The sequence below is a fragment of the Mugil cephalus genome, chromosome 1, assembly GCF_022458985.1.
Source record: "Mugil cephalus isolate CIBA_MC_2020 chromosome 1, CIBA_Mcephalus_1.1, whole genome shotgun sequence".
Taxonomy (NCBI): Eukaryota; Metazoa; Chordata; class Actinopteri; order Mugiliformes; family Mugilidae; genus Mugil; species Mugil cephalus.
This window is the reverse complement of record NC_061770.1, coordinates 20,430,987-20,449,149: the sequence shown is the minus strand read 5'-3', so window position 1 is coordinate 20,449,149 and position 18,163 is coordinate 20,430,987. Positions and strand designations below refer to the sequence as shown.

The window sequence follows — 18,163 nt, the reverse complement described above, 5'->3', positions numbered from 1 at the left end:
GGTTTGGTTTGGTTTGGTTGTGGTTTCATGTAAACAACAGCAATTTTATTGAGTTTCTAAACAAGAGATAAGAGATTGTCTAAGAAACCAAATGGGAAATTGGTCCCTGGATCCTCACTAGCACTGCTCTGCTGAGACTGCACTCATTGAGATTGTTGAACACATTGTACTCTCAGTTTTTAATGCCGAGCTTCGTCGACAAATCTTTCAACGTGTTGGTGGTGTTGCCGCCCTTGCTTGATATTACGGCGCTACATAAGTTACACCCTTACAGTCCATTCTGGAGAAATGAAGCCACACTTTGAACCGTTTTAGTCTCTTCCTTGTTGCTTCAATGGTCTCCTTCTTCTTTTGTTTGATATGCGGTTGGCAAACAACTTTTAAGTGCATTACCGCCACCATCTGGACTGGGATGTAAAGATTCGGCACGAGAAGTATCGATAAGGGGAATCGATAAGCATGAAGGCTAATGATATCGATGAATTGAACCGGTTATCGATGCCCATCCCTACATGCAACAGTATTAAACTTTATTGTGGAGATTTAAACTTGAATAACTTTGTCTGTTTGGAATAGTTTGCTTAACTCTTTCAGACCTAAACATCTGCTGGTGGATAAAATATGAAAATATTGTTGCCTCTATGAAAATGAAATACCGTAATTCACGATGGACAAAATTCAAAGTGTGGCCGAACATTGGGAAGTTGCACTTTCTAGAAAATAAAACCCCTGCCATAATGGTAATGATGATGCACCGCTGCCGATGTCACAAAGGTCTTCCAGACAGAAGCACAACTTCCCAGTGTTCGGCAACACTTTCAGTTTTGTCAGTAGCGCAAACCACTGTGAGTTACGGAGTTACAGCGATCCGTTCGGTTTAAAGGGGTTAATTATTTACTGGATTCATTATACCCGCAGGTTGCCTGCATCTACCGCTACTTGACTCGGAATGTAAGCGAAAACAGAATTATAAATTGTGTATGTCACATAAATTGGTAGAAGAGGAAGGACCTACATTGCTGCCTGTCGGCCCACTGCTGGAAAAGACAGTGGTGTAGCCTTTACTCTGAGGTGTGGGCTTGAGGCTTTTCCCTGCTTTGATCTCTGCCAGCAGCTCTGAGTTGTCACCAGTGGGGGACATCATGTTGAAAGATTTTGTGCCTGCGGACAAAGGAAGAGAGCAGACAAGTGAAACCAGGTAGAACGGTGGAACAGAGGAGGACAGAAGCAGAGAGAGTGAGACAGATACACTGACGAAGAGAAGCGGGGTTGGGTGGCATTGCGGTGTTAAATATTTTATACGATCAGCCGGGTAACAATGCTGACCTGGAGCGTGTTGGACATTGATGGGAGGTCATTATGGTTTACTGAACCTCCATCTATCGCGGATGAGCTAGATATGTTTCTATTCAAATGTGTTTGCCTATGTACCTCTCGGGGTTGCATGTTTGCTTAGGACATGTGTCTCATTAGGCAAGTGTTGCATCAGTCAGCAGCTGGAGTGAGACTGGATGGGGTGGGATAATTAAACAAAGAAAAAATAAAAAGCATAAAGAGAATTGGCATCAAAAACCTGAACATAAAATTTACAGCTAAGCTGGTGCTGGACTTTCAACTGTTAAAAAAAAAAACAAACAAAAAAAAGTACTGTGACCGTAAAAATGTGTATGTTCAGCTTCCTTTGACACTAATCTGCTTATATTAGTGAATTCTGACCTCTATTTGTTAATGCTATGACAAAAGGCACTTTGTTTTCACGTTTAAGCACATACAGATTAAATTAGTTGAGTTTGAAAAGCCAATAATGCTGCGTCAAAGTAGTAAAAGTATGTATGAGAGCACTTTTTCACTACACATTTTACAAAACACAAAACAATAATTATTAATACATGAACAACCAATGCACATTCAAGCTTCACTGTCTGTCATTGAAGCTATCAGAAAATATGGAGAATTGATGAGGCCTGTTCTTACTTAAATATCACATTTTTTGCTCCGATTAATAAAAAAAAAAGAGCTAGTAGCTACCTCACCTGTTTTAGTGAACGTAAACCTCCAATACAGCGAATATCCTCAGTCCCTCATTATTTTCTCATTCTACTTGTTGAATGGAAAAAAAAAAAAGAACACTCTCGTAAAAACTGTTCCCCGGTGAGGCTACCACAAAGGTCCAGCTGGACACAAAGACTGGAGCTAGCGTGCCACCCCTCCTCACGCTCCCTTGCTCTTCCCGTCTCTGTCTCTCTCTTTCGGGGAGGAGAGAACAGCTTTGTATTAAAGACCCATCATCACAGTTGGGGGAAATCTAAAGGAATCACCAGTAACTGGAAGTGACAGCGAGCCACTGGCAAGCCGGCTGGGAATTAACACACACACTTGCAAGCCCGTGCACACACACACACAGTCCACAGTCACCCTTCAATCCTCGGCTTGTCCGTCCACCCCACCAGACCTGTCCTCACTGTATCAGGTCTGACACGGCTCACTTCAATACACTGAAATTGTAGCCACTAAAAAGCCTGTGGATCAAAAGAGACGCTGAACTCTGACACCTTTATGACAACGTGTGACACCTCATAAACTCCACTTTAAGAAGATTATATTATTATTGCATCGTCATGTGCACTGAGTGCTACTAAGACTAAATAAGCTCAGAAGGAAGGAAGTATTGGGCTTTAATTATGGCAGCACATGAAGCCTACCTTCACAAATCCCCCCTGAACATGTCCTCATTTTAAAACTCAGGAAATGTTGATGATCCACAATTATATTTAAATAAAAAATAAAAAAAAATAGCAATGTAACAAGTTCCTTTTCTGATTACACCTTCGTATTTGTGCTCTTTCAGTCAAAGATTGCGCATCCGTTTGGTTTTATTCAGGCTAGGGGTGTGGATTCAGCAGGTCTGCCACAGCGAGTGTACAGGAGGGTGGAGCCGTAGCGCTGTGACAACTTGACAAATGACCTCTCATAGAACGCCATGGCACAAAAGGGTTTCCAGTTCTCTCGGTTACAACTCGACCAGCAGTCAAACTGTTGCATCTGTTAAATGTCACATGTGTCCTACAAATAAAAAGTACACCCTGTAAATCAACAGAACGCATTAGGGGACTTTAAACATGTCTGCCACCTGGTCATACGAGAGTCTCTTTACGGCCGTCACACTGCCTGTTTATCACCAGAATAAAGCTGCAGAACAAACAAAATTATGTAATTACTGAGCACACACTTCTCTACAGCACTAAACAAGTAAAGCACACTCCTCTTTTCTTTGCTAATCACCAGAAAACTATACTAACAATCTACATTGTTGCAGCATCATTTCCAATCAGCCACCTGCTTCACTGCGGTCATCTCAACAAAGCATCTGAGCTGTAAATGAATTGAAATCGGTCAGACGTGCTAATTTTATGACTTCTAAACAGCCTGTTTATTACCTGATTAACGCTGTGCCCATTAGTGAGCACACATACTGCTCTTTAGATTTAAGTATTTTATTGCTGTCCTTCCAATGCATAGCAGAAGGAGCATAAATACACGAGACAGTTGTAGTTTTGCGGAACAAAGCCTTGAAATAAAATGGATGGATTGTAAAAAGGTGCCTAAATGGAGTAATTCGCAGCTTACAGCTTAGATGGTGCTGTTGTTTATTACACGCTATTTTAGAAAGAATAATCGCTGCGTCCTCATATGGGGACATCTAGTGGTAGCAAAGGGTCACTAGTCGGGGTAAAAACATGATCGCGGACTCATTCTACAGACGATCACAGGACAAAAGTGGACGAGGTCATCATTGAATTTTACGACTTAAACTTATTTATTTATTCTTATTAATGTTTATAGTGTGATATGAAGTGCAAATTTAACAAATTTTATCAATAGGAACGAGCTACAACGACGCTAATTAGCAAATACTCGTTTGAGGACGTTGGGACTTCATTGTTCTGTCTCTGTTCAGCCGTGTTCAGGTATTAAAATAAACCGTTTATATTTTGTTTAATATTGGTGACTTCTTTATAATATAAATAATGAAATAATCCTAGTGTCCACATATGAGGACATTTTTTTTTCCCATAAACTACTAGTTCCTGTTCAAAGTTGATGCTTAGTTTTTATAAAAACGCAGACCAAATAAAACCTCAGGTTTCAGGAGGTTAAACCTTTGTTGTTGTTGTCATTGGACTCTTTTCTGCAACATTTTTTTTTTTTTTAACTTTATTTGTTTCTGGAAAAGGACACAATCACTGTGGTGTTGAACAACTTTTTCTTTCTTTTTCTTTTTTTGCATCGATCAGTTTAAGGCGCTGGCTGAATCACTGTTTCGCATACATTTGCTTGCCATTTCATTAGGTACACTGAAGGAAAATGAATGTATTTTAATTCATACCAGTCCAGCACTGAATCTTAGCTGCTTGAAGGTTATGGTATTAGTGCATTTGTTTCAAACAACCGAGAGAGCTGCTGATCCAGCTGTGTTTTCATTCAGGCTGTGGTTTGTGGTACCACTAAATGTGACACATGTTTATATTATTCTGACAACCCCCTTTTCCTGAGTGGGCTAGGCTAAACAATTGAAACACCTTAGTTTGTAATTCAGCGTCACCACAAAGTACGCCCTACATAAAAAATGATCATCCAGTTGAATTACCACCTTTCTGATGCTGTTAAAACACAAATCAACAATCTTTTTTGTTGTTGTTTTAGATGTAAAACTCTACATGGTGATTTTCAGTGAAGTGTGGAGGCTTTCTGTGTACCCTTAAAATGATGGGGTTTAGTTTGCGGTCTGTACTTACTCTTCACAAGTCTAAGTGCCCCTCCCTCTGTGTGAGAGACAGAGTTATCCCCGCCTTGACAGAGCAGCAGTGAGGAGGACAGACCACGGCAGGTGAAAAGAGGAAAAAAAACAAAACAAACAAACCAGAGAGACACAGGTGGAGAGGGAGCAGGTGAAAGAGGGAACATGTAAACAGAAATGTGTTAAAGGATTAATGGAGAGCAAAGTGATAGACTAATATCAGCAGAAGGACAGTGGAGACTTGACAATGAAAAAACTGAACAGAAGACACATTAATATAATATTTATCGCTATCACAATAGCAGTCGCTCTTATAATTATTATAATTAAGGCTGTGGAGCATATAATCAACCGGACTCGACCACTTACATAATTACTACTGTTAAAAGTCAATCAACAGATGCTATTTTATCTGTTACATAATACGTATTTAGAAAGAACACTGCATTGCCATGTTTTATTTCACGACGAGAACAGTTTTTTCATTGTGAACTTTCATGTATTTTCAAGTTTTACAGGAACCTTGCACAGTTTTTACAATTTCTACCTCCTTAAAAACAAGCAAGGTTACACAACATTTACCTGCAACTAGAGCAACGTGTGCGCCATCACAGTGAATCATCCAGGGCCGCGGGCCAATTAAGGAAATGGCCGAACACTAAACCAGTTCTCAGGGTAACGGTAGTCCCGCGTCATTAATTTATAATCTGTTATTTAGACAGCTAGCGTCAGAATCAACTCATCTTTGTCCAGTTTACGCCTTGCCCATTACTACCGCAGCTTCTGCTTTCTAGGAATACTTTATTAATGATGTATGTGGGCGGCAGATGTCCCGTGTCAGATAAAAGAAGGAAGTAAAGAGGAATAAAAACATAAACGAGAGAAATGTTCAGGGGCACTCACTTCCCGACGAGGAGGATGGACGTCGCTGATTGGTGGAGGTGCTGCTGGCATAATTCTGGGCGGTTTGCGCCTCTGATGGCAGCGGAGGGGGCGGAGGTGGCGTTGGCATCGGATTGCTTGAGGGGGGAGGTGGGGGAGGAGGAGGAGGAGGCGGCGGCGGCGGTGGGGGCGGTGCTGACTCCTCGGCGGTGCCATTTTCGGAGCTGTGCGCTGGACTGTCGGTGGGCTCCTCCAGTAACACGGAGCCCTGGAAGATTTGGTCATATTTTAAACTCGTTTTATAGGTTTGAAACTATTTGTATCACACTGTTACAATTTACTTATATCTGCTTCTTTAAAATTTTTAGCTTGTGATTTTTTAAAAAAAAAAATTAATTTATTAGCTTCAATTTAACCCTCAACAGTGACGGTGGATTTCTTCTTCTTGCTTGCTCGGCTTTCAAATAGCACATTCAAACTCCCTGCTGGGCTGAGCAAGCATTAAATTCTCACACAGAAGCTGGTGACGGGGACAGATGCATGCGTCCCAACAAGATATGTCCTCCCTCTGCTTCCGGCTGCCTTTAATCGACTCATAAAGACACAATAGCCCTCTGCTAATAACAGCGCTAATATGACCTAATCTCAGGGGGGAAAGTCTGAGGGGGAAACGGTGGTAACAACCATCTGTTGCTGCAAGTGATAGCGCTTTAACATCCCCCCCCCACCCCCATACACACATGCCCCCATGCACGCGTCTGACACACTCTGAAAAGCGTGCCATAACTCCGCTGGAGGCAAATTAATGGACCGTGACATTTAACTCGACCCCACCCCTCTCTTTATTCTCCAGACGCGTGCTCGTCATTGTTGCCCACTTTACTTTTCAAACCCCCCAGAGAGTTGGGTGGAGGGAGGAGGGAGTGGGAGTGAGGGGTGGGGGGGGGTGGGCACTGTGTCCAGATGGGTCTTGGCAGCACGTGCCGCTTCTGTTGATTAGTCAGTCCATCTGCTAGGGTTCCTCTGAGACCGGGAGGGGCCCCACTGAGGCCTTAATTGGCTCAATGTGGATTATACCCTGTGTCACCCACAACACCCCCACTCCTGATACCCAGGAGATTATAAGAACAGCTCTCCAGGGACATTGATGAGAGTCTAACAGACTCTCTCCATTCAGCGGCCTGTGGAGGTATGAGGCTGCAAACACGTAGATTAACCAGTAATCTTGGGGACCACATGGGGTGACTGTTTTACGGAGCACGTACACATTTCTAATCCATCACCTATGATGTGTTTTCCTGTGCAAACTCTGTTGGAGTTGCACTTTGAATAAACAACCACCAATGCCAGTACATAGAAAAGTAACAGCCTATATTTAATTTGTTATGTAAAGTGTCTATTTACTTTTTGTTGCCTGTGTTTGTCCTATTTAATGTTTGCTGCCTGCTCTCTGCGTCCTTTTTATTATTTTTTGTGCTGCTATAACATTTGAATTTCCCCAGTGGGAATCAATAAAGCCTTATCTTATCTTATCTTATGATACTAAAACTAGCCCTGATTATATTTACTATTTTATCTATGTAGGCTAAACTGTAGAAATGTTTTACTTCCTCAAATTTCCCCAAAAACACCAAGTAAATGACAGTAATGTAAAGGGAAAAAAAGCAATTGCAACAAATCCTCAAAGGCTCAAAAATAGTTTCCTTTCTACGTCTATTCATTGGCCACTTCCTGCTACGTCCGCGGTCACGGAAGGTCCATTTTGTTCCGCCCCTGCCGCCTCTCGGACAGTTTACACAGCAAGGTGGAGACTCGGGAGGCGATGAAAATGAAAGGGGCAGTTTGCATCAGGAGGCAAACAAAGTCTCAAGAGGACGGGACATTATGTAACATGCTGAGTGGCAAAGCTCAGGCAAATAGTGCCGCCGCTGCCGTAACACAATGCCAGCACGCCACCACCAAGCTGGACCTCGCCTTTAAAAGGCCTTATAAGGAGCAGACACTGATGCAGACACTAGAGCTAGGTCAGAGCACGTTAACCTTCCACTGACCTTATACCATTACGTTTCAGTAAGTGTTCTATTTTCCAGTTTTTTATTTTTGCAGAGCATGCTTGATGTAGTACCATACCCCGATACTGTTTTTTAAAATACAGACAAAGCTTAAAGAAGAGATGCAGATTAGTTTGCACGTCTTATTGCGCATATGTTTTTGTTTTTGACATGTTATGTCAAAAAAATATGTCATGAACTATTTAATCTAAGAAAGCATGTCGCTATTTTAACAGCGATCGACGTGAGTGGAAGAAATACACACCCACAGACATATTCAGCTTCTTGCGTGTATCATTTTACAGTATCAGGAATTTAATTTTGCAGATAGATGTGACTCGCCTCCTCGTTGGGCGCCATGCCTTTGCTCCCACGGGGCTCGGCCGTGTCGCTGCCCAGGGTCTTGTAGTAGTCCCCAGTGCTGGGCTGCTTGCTGAAACTCCTCGACCTCCTGTTTGAATCCACACGTCGCAATTTCTCGTGGTCTTCTTCCGGAGTCAGCTGTTTGACAGATTTTTAAAAAAAAAAAATTGGGGAAAGAAATATAAGTTGCTTCAAATAGCTTTGGTTTGCCCTCCTGACTGTCTGTATTTTTTGCAATGCATGCAAAAAAGAGTCAAAGAAATCATGGGAGAAAAAAGCTGGACTGGGAGTTGATATGATGAGACGTAGGCAGCGTAGGTGCGTAGGGAGTGAATGACATATGCAAAATATATGTGGGGAAAAAACTGCTGGTAAGTCGTCGTTACCAAGTAGCTCTCTCGTGTGAACGGAGCCGCTTTATTTAAATAACCGAACAAAGGTTTAATTTAGTTGAAGTAACACAGCAGAATTTATGTTTCATGTCGAGTCTTAGGGTTCACATGCAGTTTTTACTCCAGTGAAAGGGAGACCCGTCAGTCAGAGCGGGGTCAGAGGTCATTGGCTTGGCCCTGTCATTTAAGCACTCTCCCTTTCTGCTCTGATGTCACTCTCAGTCAGCAGGAGCTCTGAGGGCTCTAAATGCCACAGAGTCTTCACCTCACACGGGATATTAATGTAAAAGTGTGGGCGTAGGCTAGACAGTACATCAACAGAGTGTTCATTATGAATAATATTCCCTGGATATATTTTCATAATGCAAAAAAACAAACTGCAAAACTTGCATTTGCATTTAGGTTTGACTTAAAAAAAAAAAAAACTGCACCGTCTCTGCGTTAAAAATTTACGTTTCTAAATACCGTGTGAAATAATATTTTTTTTTCTCCCAAAGTGCACAGCAAAAAATATCTGTGAAAGAGAAAAAAAAACAAAAACTTTTGACCATATATTTTAGAAAAACAAACCAACAAATCTGTCAGCTACAAGCGAGCATTAATCACCGACGCAAAATGTACAATTACTTTGCATTTCAAATGCGGGGCGCAGCTTCAAATTCTCGTTCATTTACATAACCATGCCTGCAGATGGCTCGACTTCTCACAAAATCCAGACAAAGTCCTTTGTCAAGTGTTGCCTCTGACGTCGGGGAAACGAGTGACAGCTGACCCCTGAACTCTCCTCCGCTGCAGTGTCATGTTCTGACGTCCCGTAAACCTCGCTTTGTTTCGTGGACTCAGAGTCAGCTGTCAAGGAAATGGCCCCTGGGCGCTCATCAGGTGGGACGTGGGTAATGTGAGCAGCGGGAGCGCTACAGATGGTTTGTCATTCTCCGGGGAGGTGGGTCAACAGAAGCAATTGAGCAAGTATCCTGGCGACATTTTGGCTCCTTCCCATTATGCGTCCAGTCATATTGTTTGCGGCTGTTTTAACGGTTTAAGGGTACATGCACACTACGGAAGGCTGTTTAGCCTGTTTGTTGTTTGAAATTGTTTCAGCACATTTGCATGTGGTCTTTTAATAAAGCCTCATATGATGAAATGTCCATGCAAAAGCCGACTATGAGTCACGTTAATGTGTGTCCTATATATTAAAATAACATTTGCAAGCTTACTTGTACTATAACAACGTTTTAAGACAGAAAGGCCAAGTAGACTTTATATGTAACGCAACAATCTGACATTTAACAGATCGAATGGCTCCTGATCTAGGATATTATAAAATGAAACTCATAATATATTATCTCTATCTGTATCTGTACCTGAAGCTCAAACATCTGCACAACATCCCCCCCTGCCACCAGTAAACGTCGAGCTTTCTTATTAGCGTCTTACCTTAGCGTTTAGAATCCTCTCTTACAGTTCTCCTTCAGTCTGGACAGAGAATCATCCACGAAGCCCCGTGGAGCACAGAGAGAAGCTGTCACCAGATCCAGAGCTTCACCTCCTCTCTGCTTTAGTGCTACGCCTGTCACTCTACCTGCCCTCTCACTTTACCCTCACACCTCATCAATAACCTATTGGGCCAGCCACAGCAGCGGTGATGATGTCACCACCAACCCGCAAACTAACCACTCCCAAACCCTGCCCTGTTCCTCTTATGCAAAACACCCATGTCCCGACCACGGTCGGTCACATGCAAATCTCCCACGCTGTGGGATTTTTTTTATAATATTCTCGCCTCCCACGCCCCAAATTGGCACCAAAAATATTGGTTGGTGTAGTAATTGCGAGTGAGATATGGACGTTTTCTGGAGACACTGCTTTGAAAAAAATTAAATTGACGATTGTTGACAAGATGATTGTTGCGTTGATGCTCTGCATAAAACATTTGATTTAAATGAAAGAAAATGCAGACAAATGAACGAAGAGAGGCAGCATCGGAGAAGGCCTTTGAAGGCTGTGATACGAAACACTTATCTTCACTTCAGAGGCCATTCACCAAGTTTCCTTCAATATCTTTTAGTGAATCAATAAGCAAATAAAATAATAATCAAAGTGTTGCAATGGTGAGATTGGGCCGTGTGATTAGCTGTCTCTGGACACAGTTGCTGTTCCCTGTTACTGCAGCCTCAAAGGGAGATTGTTTTTGCCAATGTATATAGTACATAGTGATCTTATTTGTGTGTTTTTGTGCACATGCATGTGTGCATGTGTTCTGAGCGCAGGCTTTTGTTCAATAGTTAATGAGCCCGCGCCCCGGGCTGGTCACCTGGGTGCAGAGAGGAGAGGGGGCGGCACTAATTAAAAACTCCCCCCCCCCCCCACATATCTGATGTGCGCTTGCGTGCGCATTGAAACACGCACACGCAAACCGCTCACCATAGAGACAGTCTACGGCGGAAGGACACTTTCGCTAACTGTGGGCTTTACAACAGCAAACGCCAGCTGACTTTGCATAGCAGGTCTATAGACGGAGCCTCTGAACAATTGTTTTTTCCTACAGAGCTCTACAACCTTTTCCCTGTAATTCTGCTGCTGCATGGAAATACACTGTGTTGCACAACAGGTTAAATTAGCCATAAAAGACACATCTCTCATTCGAGTCAGTGATACTTTGTCGAAGCTAAATAAAATCTTGATTTCCTCACGCTGGATGACATGCTGTTCACAAAATAAATTTTTCATGAGCTGAATGTGATCCCTCAGACTGGTCATCTAAGCTGTAATTACAATATTACCGGGGCAACAAATCTGCATTTCAATTAGAACGGCAGCTTCCCGACCAGTTTTTAGTCCTTCGCAGCAGTTTAAAGCACTATAAGCAGCCCTGACACCAGTGCCGACGCCAGTCTTAATTGCTTCTCCTTTAAACACTTTTGAGTGATCTGTGGCCAGATTAATTACTGGAATTAACATCAGACCCATCACACCAGCCATTGTGTGTCAACCCAGAGGTCCGTCGGGGTAATGAGCGTCTTCTTTGGCCTTGTTAGCCTTGCCAACACAATAACATCATTGTGGGCAGCCAGACAAGGCACATAGTTACAGAAGAGCTGTAGCACAACTGATTAGACCCAAGGGAAAACAGCAGCTAATGGCCAATTTATCGCAGACACCCTGTTTTTCCTGCTTCTTTTGTATTGTTTCACATCAGTGCCGGCTCAACAAAACACCTACTTTGAGAGGTTCTATTTTCGCAAAGCTGGAGATTTCCAAAAATATGCTGTATGCTCATCATATGTTGATCATATGCTGCTAGGTGCTGCGGATTTCCCCATTTGAGAATTGCATGGGAAGAGGATGCTCTTTCCCCTTGTCCCTCTACATGAGGAAATTAAGTTTCACTTTTTGAGTGTGAGGTGCTACTTCCTGTTGTTAGTAAACCAAATGAGGGAAACAAAATGTAAATATTGAGACATTTCCCTGTAGACGTGGGAATATAGCTTCATTCTTTGAGCCGTAGCGAGGGCTGGACTAGTGCTGGTCATACCTCGTTTTTGCCAGTGCTGCTCTCCACGTGCCGCAAGTTGCTTTTCACCTTCAGGAACTCGGCTGACGATGGCTCTTGAGGCGGCTGTGGCGCTGGGAAGCACGGGGGCGGAGGAGGCAGCGGGGGACACTGCGGGGGAGGCGGCGGTGGATAGGCGGGCGGGGGCGGAGGCTTGGAGGTGGCATCGGACGGCGACTCGTTCTTCTTGGGTGTGTCTGAGCTGAGTTCTGGGTTTAACATGTCCATGTAAGCCTGCATGTCTGAAATGGCTGATTCTGATACACCTGTGAGAAGCCCATAGGAAAAACATTATAACAGGAACCCAAACATCATCATCTGCTGCTTTTAATTCAAGTAAGTCAAAGGGAAGGCTTTAAACGTTTACTCTGTGACTTGACAGTGAAACATTACTGTCACTTTAAAGATAATTCACTGCTCCTGTCTGCACACAGACCACTAGGGTGCAGCACCAGTATATCAAGCAACTACAGCATAAAACAAAAGCAAACAAAACAACTGGACATTGTTGACTGTACTGCTTCTACTACATGCTGACATGTTATATGCCCAGTAGCTATGACAAAATGACAGCAGATTTAATTTAAGATTTTCATTATGATGTGATAATAAATAAATAAATCAGGAACTGAATGGGACATGCATTGCGCGGGACACATTGTATCAAGCGCGTTTCTAGTCTGTGAAGAGTTGCCAACCTGTGTGTGCGACTGTGTTGAGTTGCGCAGGCGGACCTCGTGACGTCGTTAAGCTGCTTCTCTTCTCGCCGGTGCTGGACTGGCTGGAGTTGGCCGAGTTGTAGTTGGACAGGGAGCTGGACGGCGAACCGATGTCGAAGTGTGGCGTCTGGCTGGCAGGGGGCATGGTGGTGTTTGGGGACGAGAGGCCCGAGTCTGGCTGTTTGTACTCCAGGTCTGTGGAGGGGTCCCGGGACAAGACACGGTGCTCCACACTCTGTCAGAGAGTACAGATAATGAATATCAGTGGATATACACCGATCAGGCATAACATTATGACCACCTTTCCAGTATTGTGTAGGTCTCGCTTGTGGTGACTCATCAGAGAATGGACATGGGCCTTCTGAGGGTGTCCTGTGTAGTGGGGGGGGGATTGGGACCCTGTGGTTTGAGGAGTTTGTAATCTAGTGAATTTGGAGTCTAGGTTAACACCTTGTGCTTTTCTTCGTGTTTCTTGAGTTGTTCCTAAAACGTATTTGTGTGTGTGTTTGTGTCGGGCTGCATCCTGCTGCCATCAAGGAGTGTCATTGCCCTTGGGTGGGGGTACCTGGTCTGCTCTAGGTGGGTGCTACATGTCTAAATAATATCCACACAAATCCAAGGTCCAAAAGTTTCCCTGCAGAACACTGAACTGTCACGAAATGGTTAATGATATTTACTTCTCCCGCCAGTGGTCATAATGTTGTGGCTGATTAGCGTAATTTCCATTGCACTAAACAAACAAAAACATTAATATGTTCTCATTAAAATACATCTGCTTTATTTAATTTAGATGTAAAATGTTCCGGTGTCATTATAGCAGGCAGGGGACTGAGTTCTTATTACTGTGAATTACCTACAGGTTCATTCATCAGTTCATAAATCCCTCTACTTGTCAGTCCCTGCTGACTTACACGAGGAGAACAGCGTTATGAGTTTAATTACTGCACGCTAATGAAACATCTCACAGATGGTCAAAACGGCTCTGGAGCCTTGTGCTTTTCCCAACGCACAGAACTCAGTCAGGCTAAATGTCCCTCATGGGAAGAAGAACAAGAGGGGGAAATATGTTTCCCACGCGTTCGGTGTGAACAAGGTTATTATTCCTCGTGCTGCTCAGGGATTTCGATGGGGGTTGAGGCCATTATACTGTATGTTCAGGGTTAGTAGGTCTGGTATTTAGCTGAGAAAAACAGAAATCAGGCAAGGGGACAAAGTGAGAGCCATTTGTTATTGCATTGTGTAATTTATGTGTCTATCTGTGTTGTGGTTTGGTTCTGTGGGACAAACTGGGAGATTTTTTTTTAATTATTATTACAAGACTTACATCATATTTTTCACTAACACTTCAGATTTAATTATACAGTCACTATACCAAACACAATGACTAATAATTAAGAAGAAGCTGAGAATTTCTCCGGTACTGACACAATAAATAAGGCCACAGCTGACATGCCATCGCTCACAAAGCTTCTTTGTCTTGAACAAATACTGCATGTTTTCTTGTTTTGATGGGGGAGAGTGAAGCTCCCATTGGACCAATTAGTGTTTGACAGAGCAAAAAAAACAAAACAGAGAACCTAACAAGTGTCTTGTGTATTATGTAATCATTCAAATGTTACAGATATTGCAGCACCACCTCAGGCTGTGGTTCCCAGTGTTCTTGACTTGTGATGAGGCAGCGCGACTCCTTATCAGGTGAACGTGTAAATTATGTATTTATCTCAGGACGCTTTGATTTGTTCTGATGAGAATCCTGTCTTCCTGTGCAAATAGTTTACATGTCAGAGGAGTTTTTAAGCAGCTAAACAGGGAGCAATGTAGCACATAAATCAGCATAATACGTCCCCTTTCAACAACTGAGTTAGACTCCAGCCGCCCTGTATCCCTGCACATGATAAGTGTTAATATGTAACTGGTAATGGATGGGTCAATGACGAATTAAGCTACATTTTAACTTTATTTTTAGATATAACCTCAAGTAATTTGAACCATATCTCAGTGAAATCATTTATTATCACTGTTAAACTTTGTTTTATCTAAACCAGGGGTCTAAAAAACGTTGAAGGACCCTCAAACTGATGGAGAGATTAAGATTAAGTAGGGACCCCCTACCTACTATATGTGTCCTATATTAAACTCTGCCTAGTGCTATTTACAGATATACATGATTATTATTTTGCATTCAATATTTAGCTTTTCAGATAATACACAGGTTCAAACATGTACAACAGTGATGGCCACGCAACTGCTGTTAACATAAACATACCTGACACCTCGCCTGCCTATGTATACTATGGACTGTTAGCTTCTCTTCTGCTAACATTGCAGCCGCTCCTGGGATTTCACCTGAGGACTAAACTTGACAGAGTCAGTGTGTAATATGTGGCCTCGTTATTGGATCAGCAGCGATAGGGGCGGGGCCTAAGTCCTGACTGAAAGATAACGTCTTCTACCCCCATTTATCACTTTACTAAAATATGTTGGACTCATGTTACTGAGAAAAATGTGTGGAGAAAAATGACGGATCCCCTGTTGAAGACCTGTGGTCTAAGACAATTTTATATTTGTTGTCTAGTATTTCTGACGAGTGAGTTCAAGAGGAGGAGACCAAGAGGAGGTCAGAGGTCAGGAAGCATGGCAGTAAGACAGGTTGAACACAGCTTTTACCATGTTCTCCACAGTGCGCAGATACTTGGCACACTGAGAGTGGCCGTTGTACTCCGCTAGGTCTGCTGCTGTGAAGCCGTCCTGGTCCCTTATGCCCAGGTCCACCCCGTTGACCACGAGGATCTGACAACACTGGAGAGTGGACAGACACGTGTCAGATAGGAAGGAGACTTTTGCAGATGAAAACTGAATAACTGCTTGACTTAAATGAGGACAAAAGTTATCGCAGTCTGTTTGTGACGATGTAAAATATCACCCCTCTGAGATCCTCTGATTCCCAGATTTGGAAACATGCTTGCTCACAAATCACCATAACAGGAAGTCAAATATTCTTCTATTAAGCAAAATACCAGAGTAGAGACGATAAGCTTCCCTTTTTCTCCCTTTTTTTCTTTCACCCCCTTGCATGAAGCATTTCTGTTTTCCAATCAGAGTAGACTTGGAATGAAAGTTAAGAGACTTCCTGCCAAGTTCTTGGTGGAAGCCAGCTTAAGCTCTCAGAGTGAGAAGCTTTGTTCTGCCATGACTACATGACTTGTGTTTCATTCAGCTTTTTCTCCAGTCACGTCTACTTCCAGTTCTGTTTTACATAATCGGGTATAATTTCCGGCACAGATTGATACTTGAAGCTTGCACTCTTAACAAAATCATCTGACCAGACTTGGATACAGCAAAAATTATTATTCAAAATAGTAGGTTGACGTACATAAACTGGAGGTCATTCATTCAAAACAGATGGTTGTAAAACCCACTACAAACAACTGAGAACCAAGTACTTACATTACTTATTTGAATTTAGAAATATAATACTATAGCAGTATTGTTTTCAGCTTGGATGTCTTTCTCCATTGATGTCAACCAAAGCATTAAAAGTTTAGAAGTTTTACAAAAGTGACCCAGACCTCTGATAAGAACTTCTGCATTAAACACTAAATCTCCTCACAGAAACCCTTGACAATTTCTATCATATAGAGATAACTGAAAAACTGCAGATATCCACTCAGGAAGAGTTCACCCGTATCCTGTCCCGGTTTGACTGTGAGCACCACAGGAGTAAAGTCGAGACACGACGTACCTCCAGTTCCCCGTTCTCTGCAGCATCGTGGAGGGGCGTCCCTCCCCAGTTGTCGGTGACGATCTCTCCACCGTGCAGCAGCAGCCAGCTGAGGACCTTTGCGTGGCCACGACTGGCTGCAAAGTGCATGGCCGTGGCTCCATCACCGTCCTGGTCCGTCAGGCTGATCTCAGTGAAACTCATCTACAGGAGGGAGGAAATGTTAATTAAAAATAAATTTTAAAAAATAATAAAAATTTTACGTTGTGGTCAAGAGTTTATTCGCAATGCAATCTGGTGAGACATTTTGGATAGCATAAGCTAGGACCAGAACGCATAACAATGATACGTAACGATGCAGTGTTCATTTGTATGAATGTAGACAACTGTGGTGCAGCTGATGGGGTTTCAATTTCAAGTTTTGCATTGCATCTTGTGCCAATATTCGAGCATACCAGCCAGACGATGACAGTGTTGTGGCCCATCTGAGCAGCAGCGTGCAGAGGAGTCATCCCGTCATTGGCTCTCGTGCTGGAATCCGCTCCACAGTCCTTGACCAGGTATTGGACGACTTCCAAGTGACCCTCCTGGCAGGCCAGGTAGAGCGGTGTGGCACCATTCTTTGTTTGGGAGTTGACAACGCTGTAAGAAATGTGAAACAGTGACGTAAATAAAAAATTACACAGACTTAAAGTGATTTGATTCAGTTTAATTATGGCAAATTTCACGTCCAGGTCCATAATTATCATAATGTATATAGTGTAATCTATTTATGAGCTTGTGGACACAATCAAAGTTGTCAGTTTTCCCAGTTTCCTAAAATAATAATAATAAAAAAAGGTCTCTTTCCTGAAAAAGGTTTTGAGACACAAATGTGAAAAAAATATTTTTATGTACAAGATAATAAGTCATATTTGGCTAATGCACAACTGCTGTTTAGACGCTGTAGAGGATAATAATGCTAGTTTATTAATTACCAACCAAGACAGACGTTTATTTGTATTTCATACATAAACCAAGTTTTGAAGAAGTGACAGAAAATCGAGTGATTGTCAGAATGAACATGTGGCTACTTCAAGAGCAGCAGCAGCGACACTGAGCCAGATCCCACTCTCCTTCGTTATTTCCGGGTCCTTAGCCTCGCCTCCAGTGCAAAACCTCATCCAATGCCCTTCTCGCCCCAGACATTTTTAGTCACAGCCAGAGGTCAGGGAGTGAACGAGTGCTTCCCCACTAAATCCCATAAGGTTGTGCTTTATTTGGACTCTGACAAATGAGCAGCGAGTCACTTAAGAGGATTATCACTCCACTGCCCGACTTGCTTCGCGCTTAATGCCCCGTTGCTAGTGGGCGAGATGAACCGAGTAGGTGAAGAGGACGAGCACGTCTGAGCCGTGGCTTTGCCTATGAGGGAAAACAATGGAGGCCTGTTTGAGTGACTGAGGGAAAACCTCCAACAACAAAAAAAAAAAAACAACAAGTACATACTAAATATTTCAAAATAAGAAGGGGAAGTAACCTGCGATTCTGTCATCAGGATGTGGGCAGATTAATTAATTATTCATATATGTAACCAAAGCTGAAGTTCGCCTGTGTAGGAGAGGCGCTTATATCCGTCACTGTTCCTAACCAAAACACAAATTTAGAGCGTGTTTGACGTAAGGCGGGCAGCAAACGTAACAAA

General features: G+C 42.8%; 1 protein-coding gene across 7 annotated transcripts in view; it reads right to left on the bottom strand.

Moving 5' to 3' along the window:
- The window catches only part of espn (espin), a 42,123-nt gene that overhangs the window by 15,084 nt on the left and 8,876 nt on the right, over positions 1-18,163 (bottom strand). For 3 of the 7 annotated variants that reach the window (XM_047567890.1, XM_047567880.1, XM_047567887.1), the window contains exons 3-11: positions 16,935-17,121; positions 16,501-16,683; positions 15,426-15,557; positions 12,738-12,993; positions 12,022-12,305; positions 8,074-8,232; positions 5,702-5,948; positions 4,797-4,850; positions 1,016-1,161 (exon numbers count right to left, since the gene is read on the bottom strand). In XM_047567890.1, the coding sequence (XP_047423846.1) occupies positions 1,016-1,161; positions 4,797-4,850; positions 5,702-5,948; positions 8,074-8,232; positions 12,022-12,305; positions 12,738-12,993; positions 15,426-15,557; positions 16,501-16,683; positions 16,935-17,121 (1,648 nt within the window). The remainder of the gene's footprint in view (positions 1-1,015; positions 1,162-4,796; positions 4,851-5,701; positions 5,949-8,073; positions 8,233-12,021; positions 12,306-12,737; positions 12,994-15,425; positions 15,558-16,500; positions 16,684-16,934; positions 17,122-18,163) is intronic. The other 4 variants (XM_047567897.1, XM_047567895.1, XM_047567898.1 and 1 more) reach the window with 2 other exon arrangements.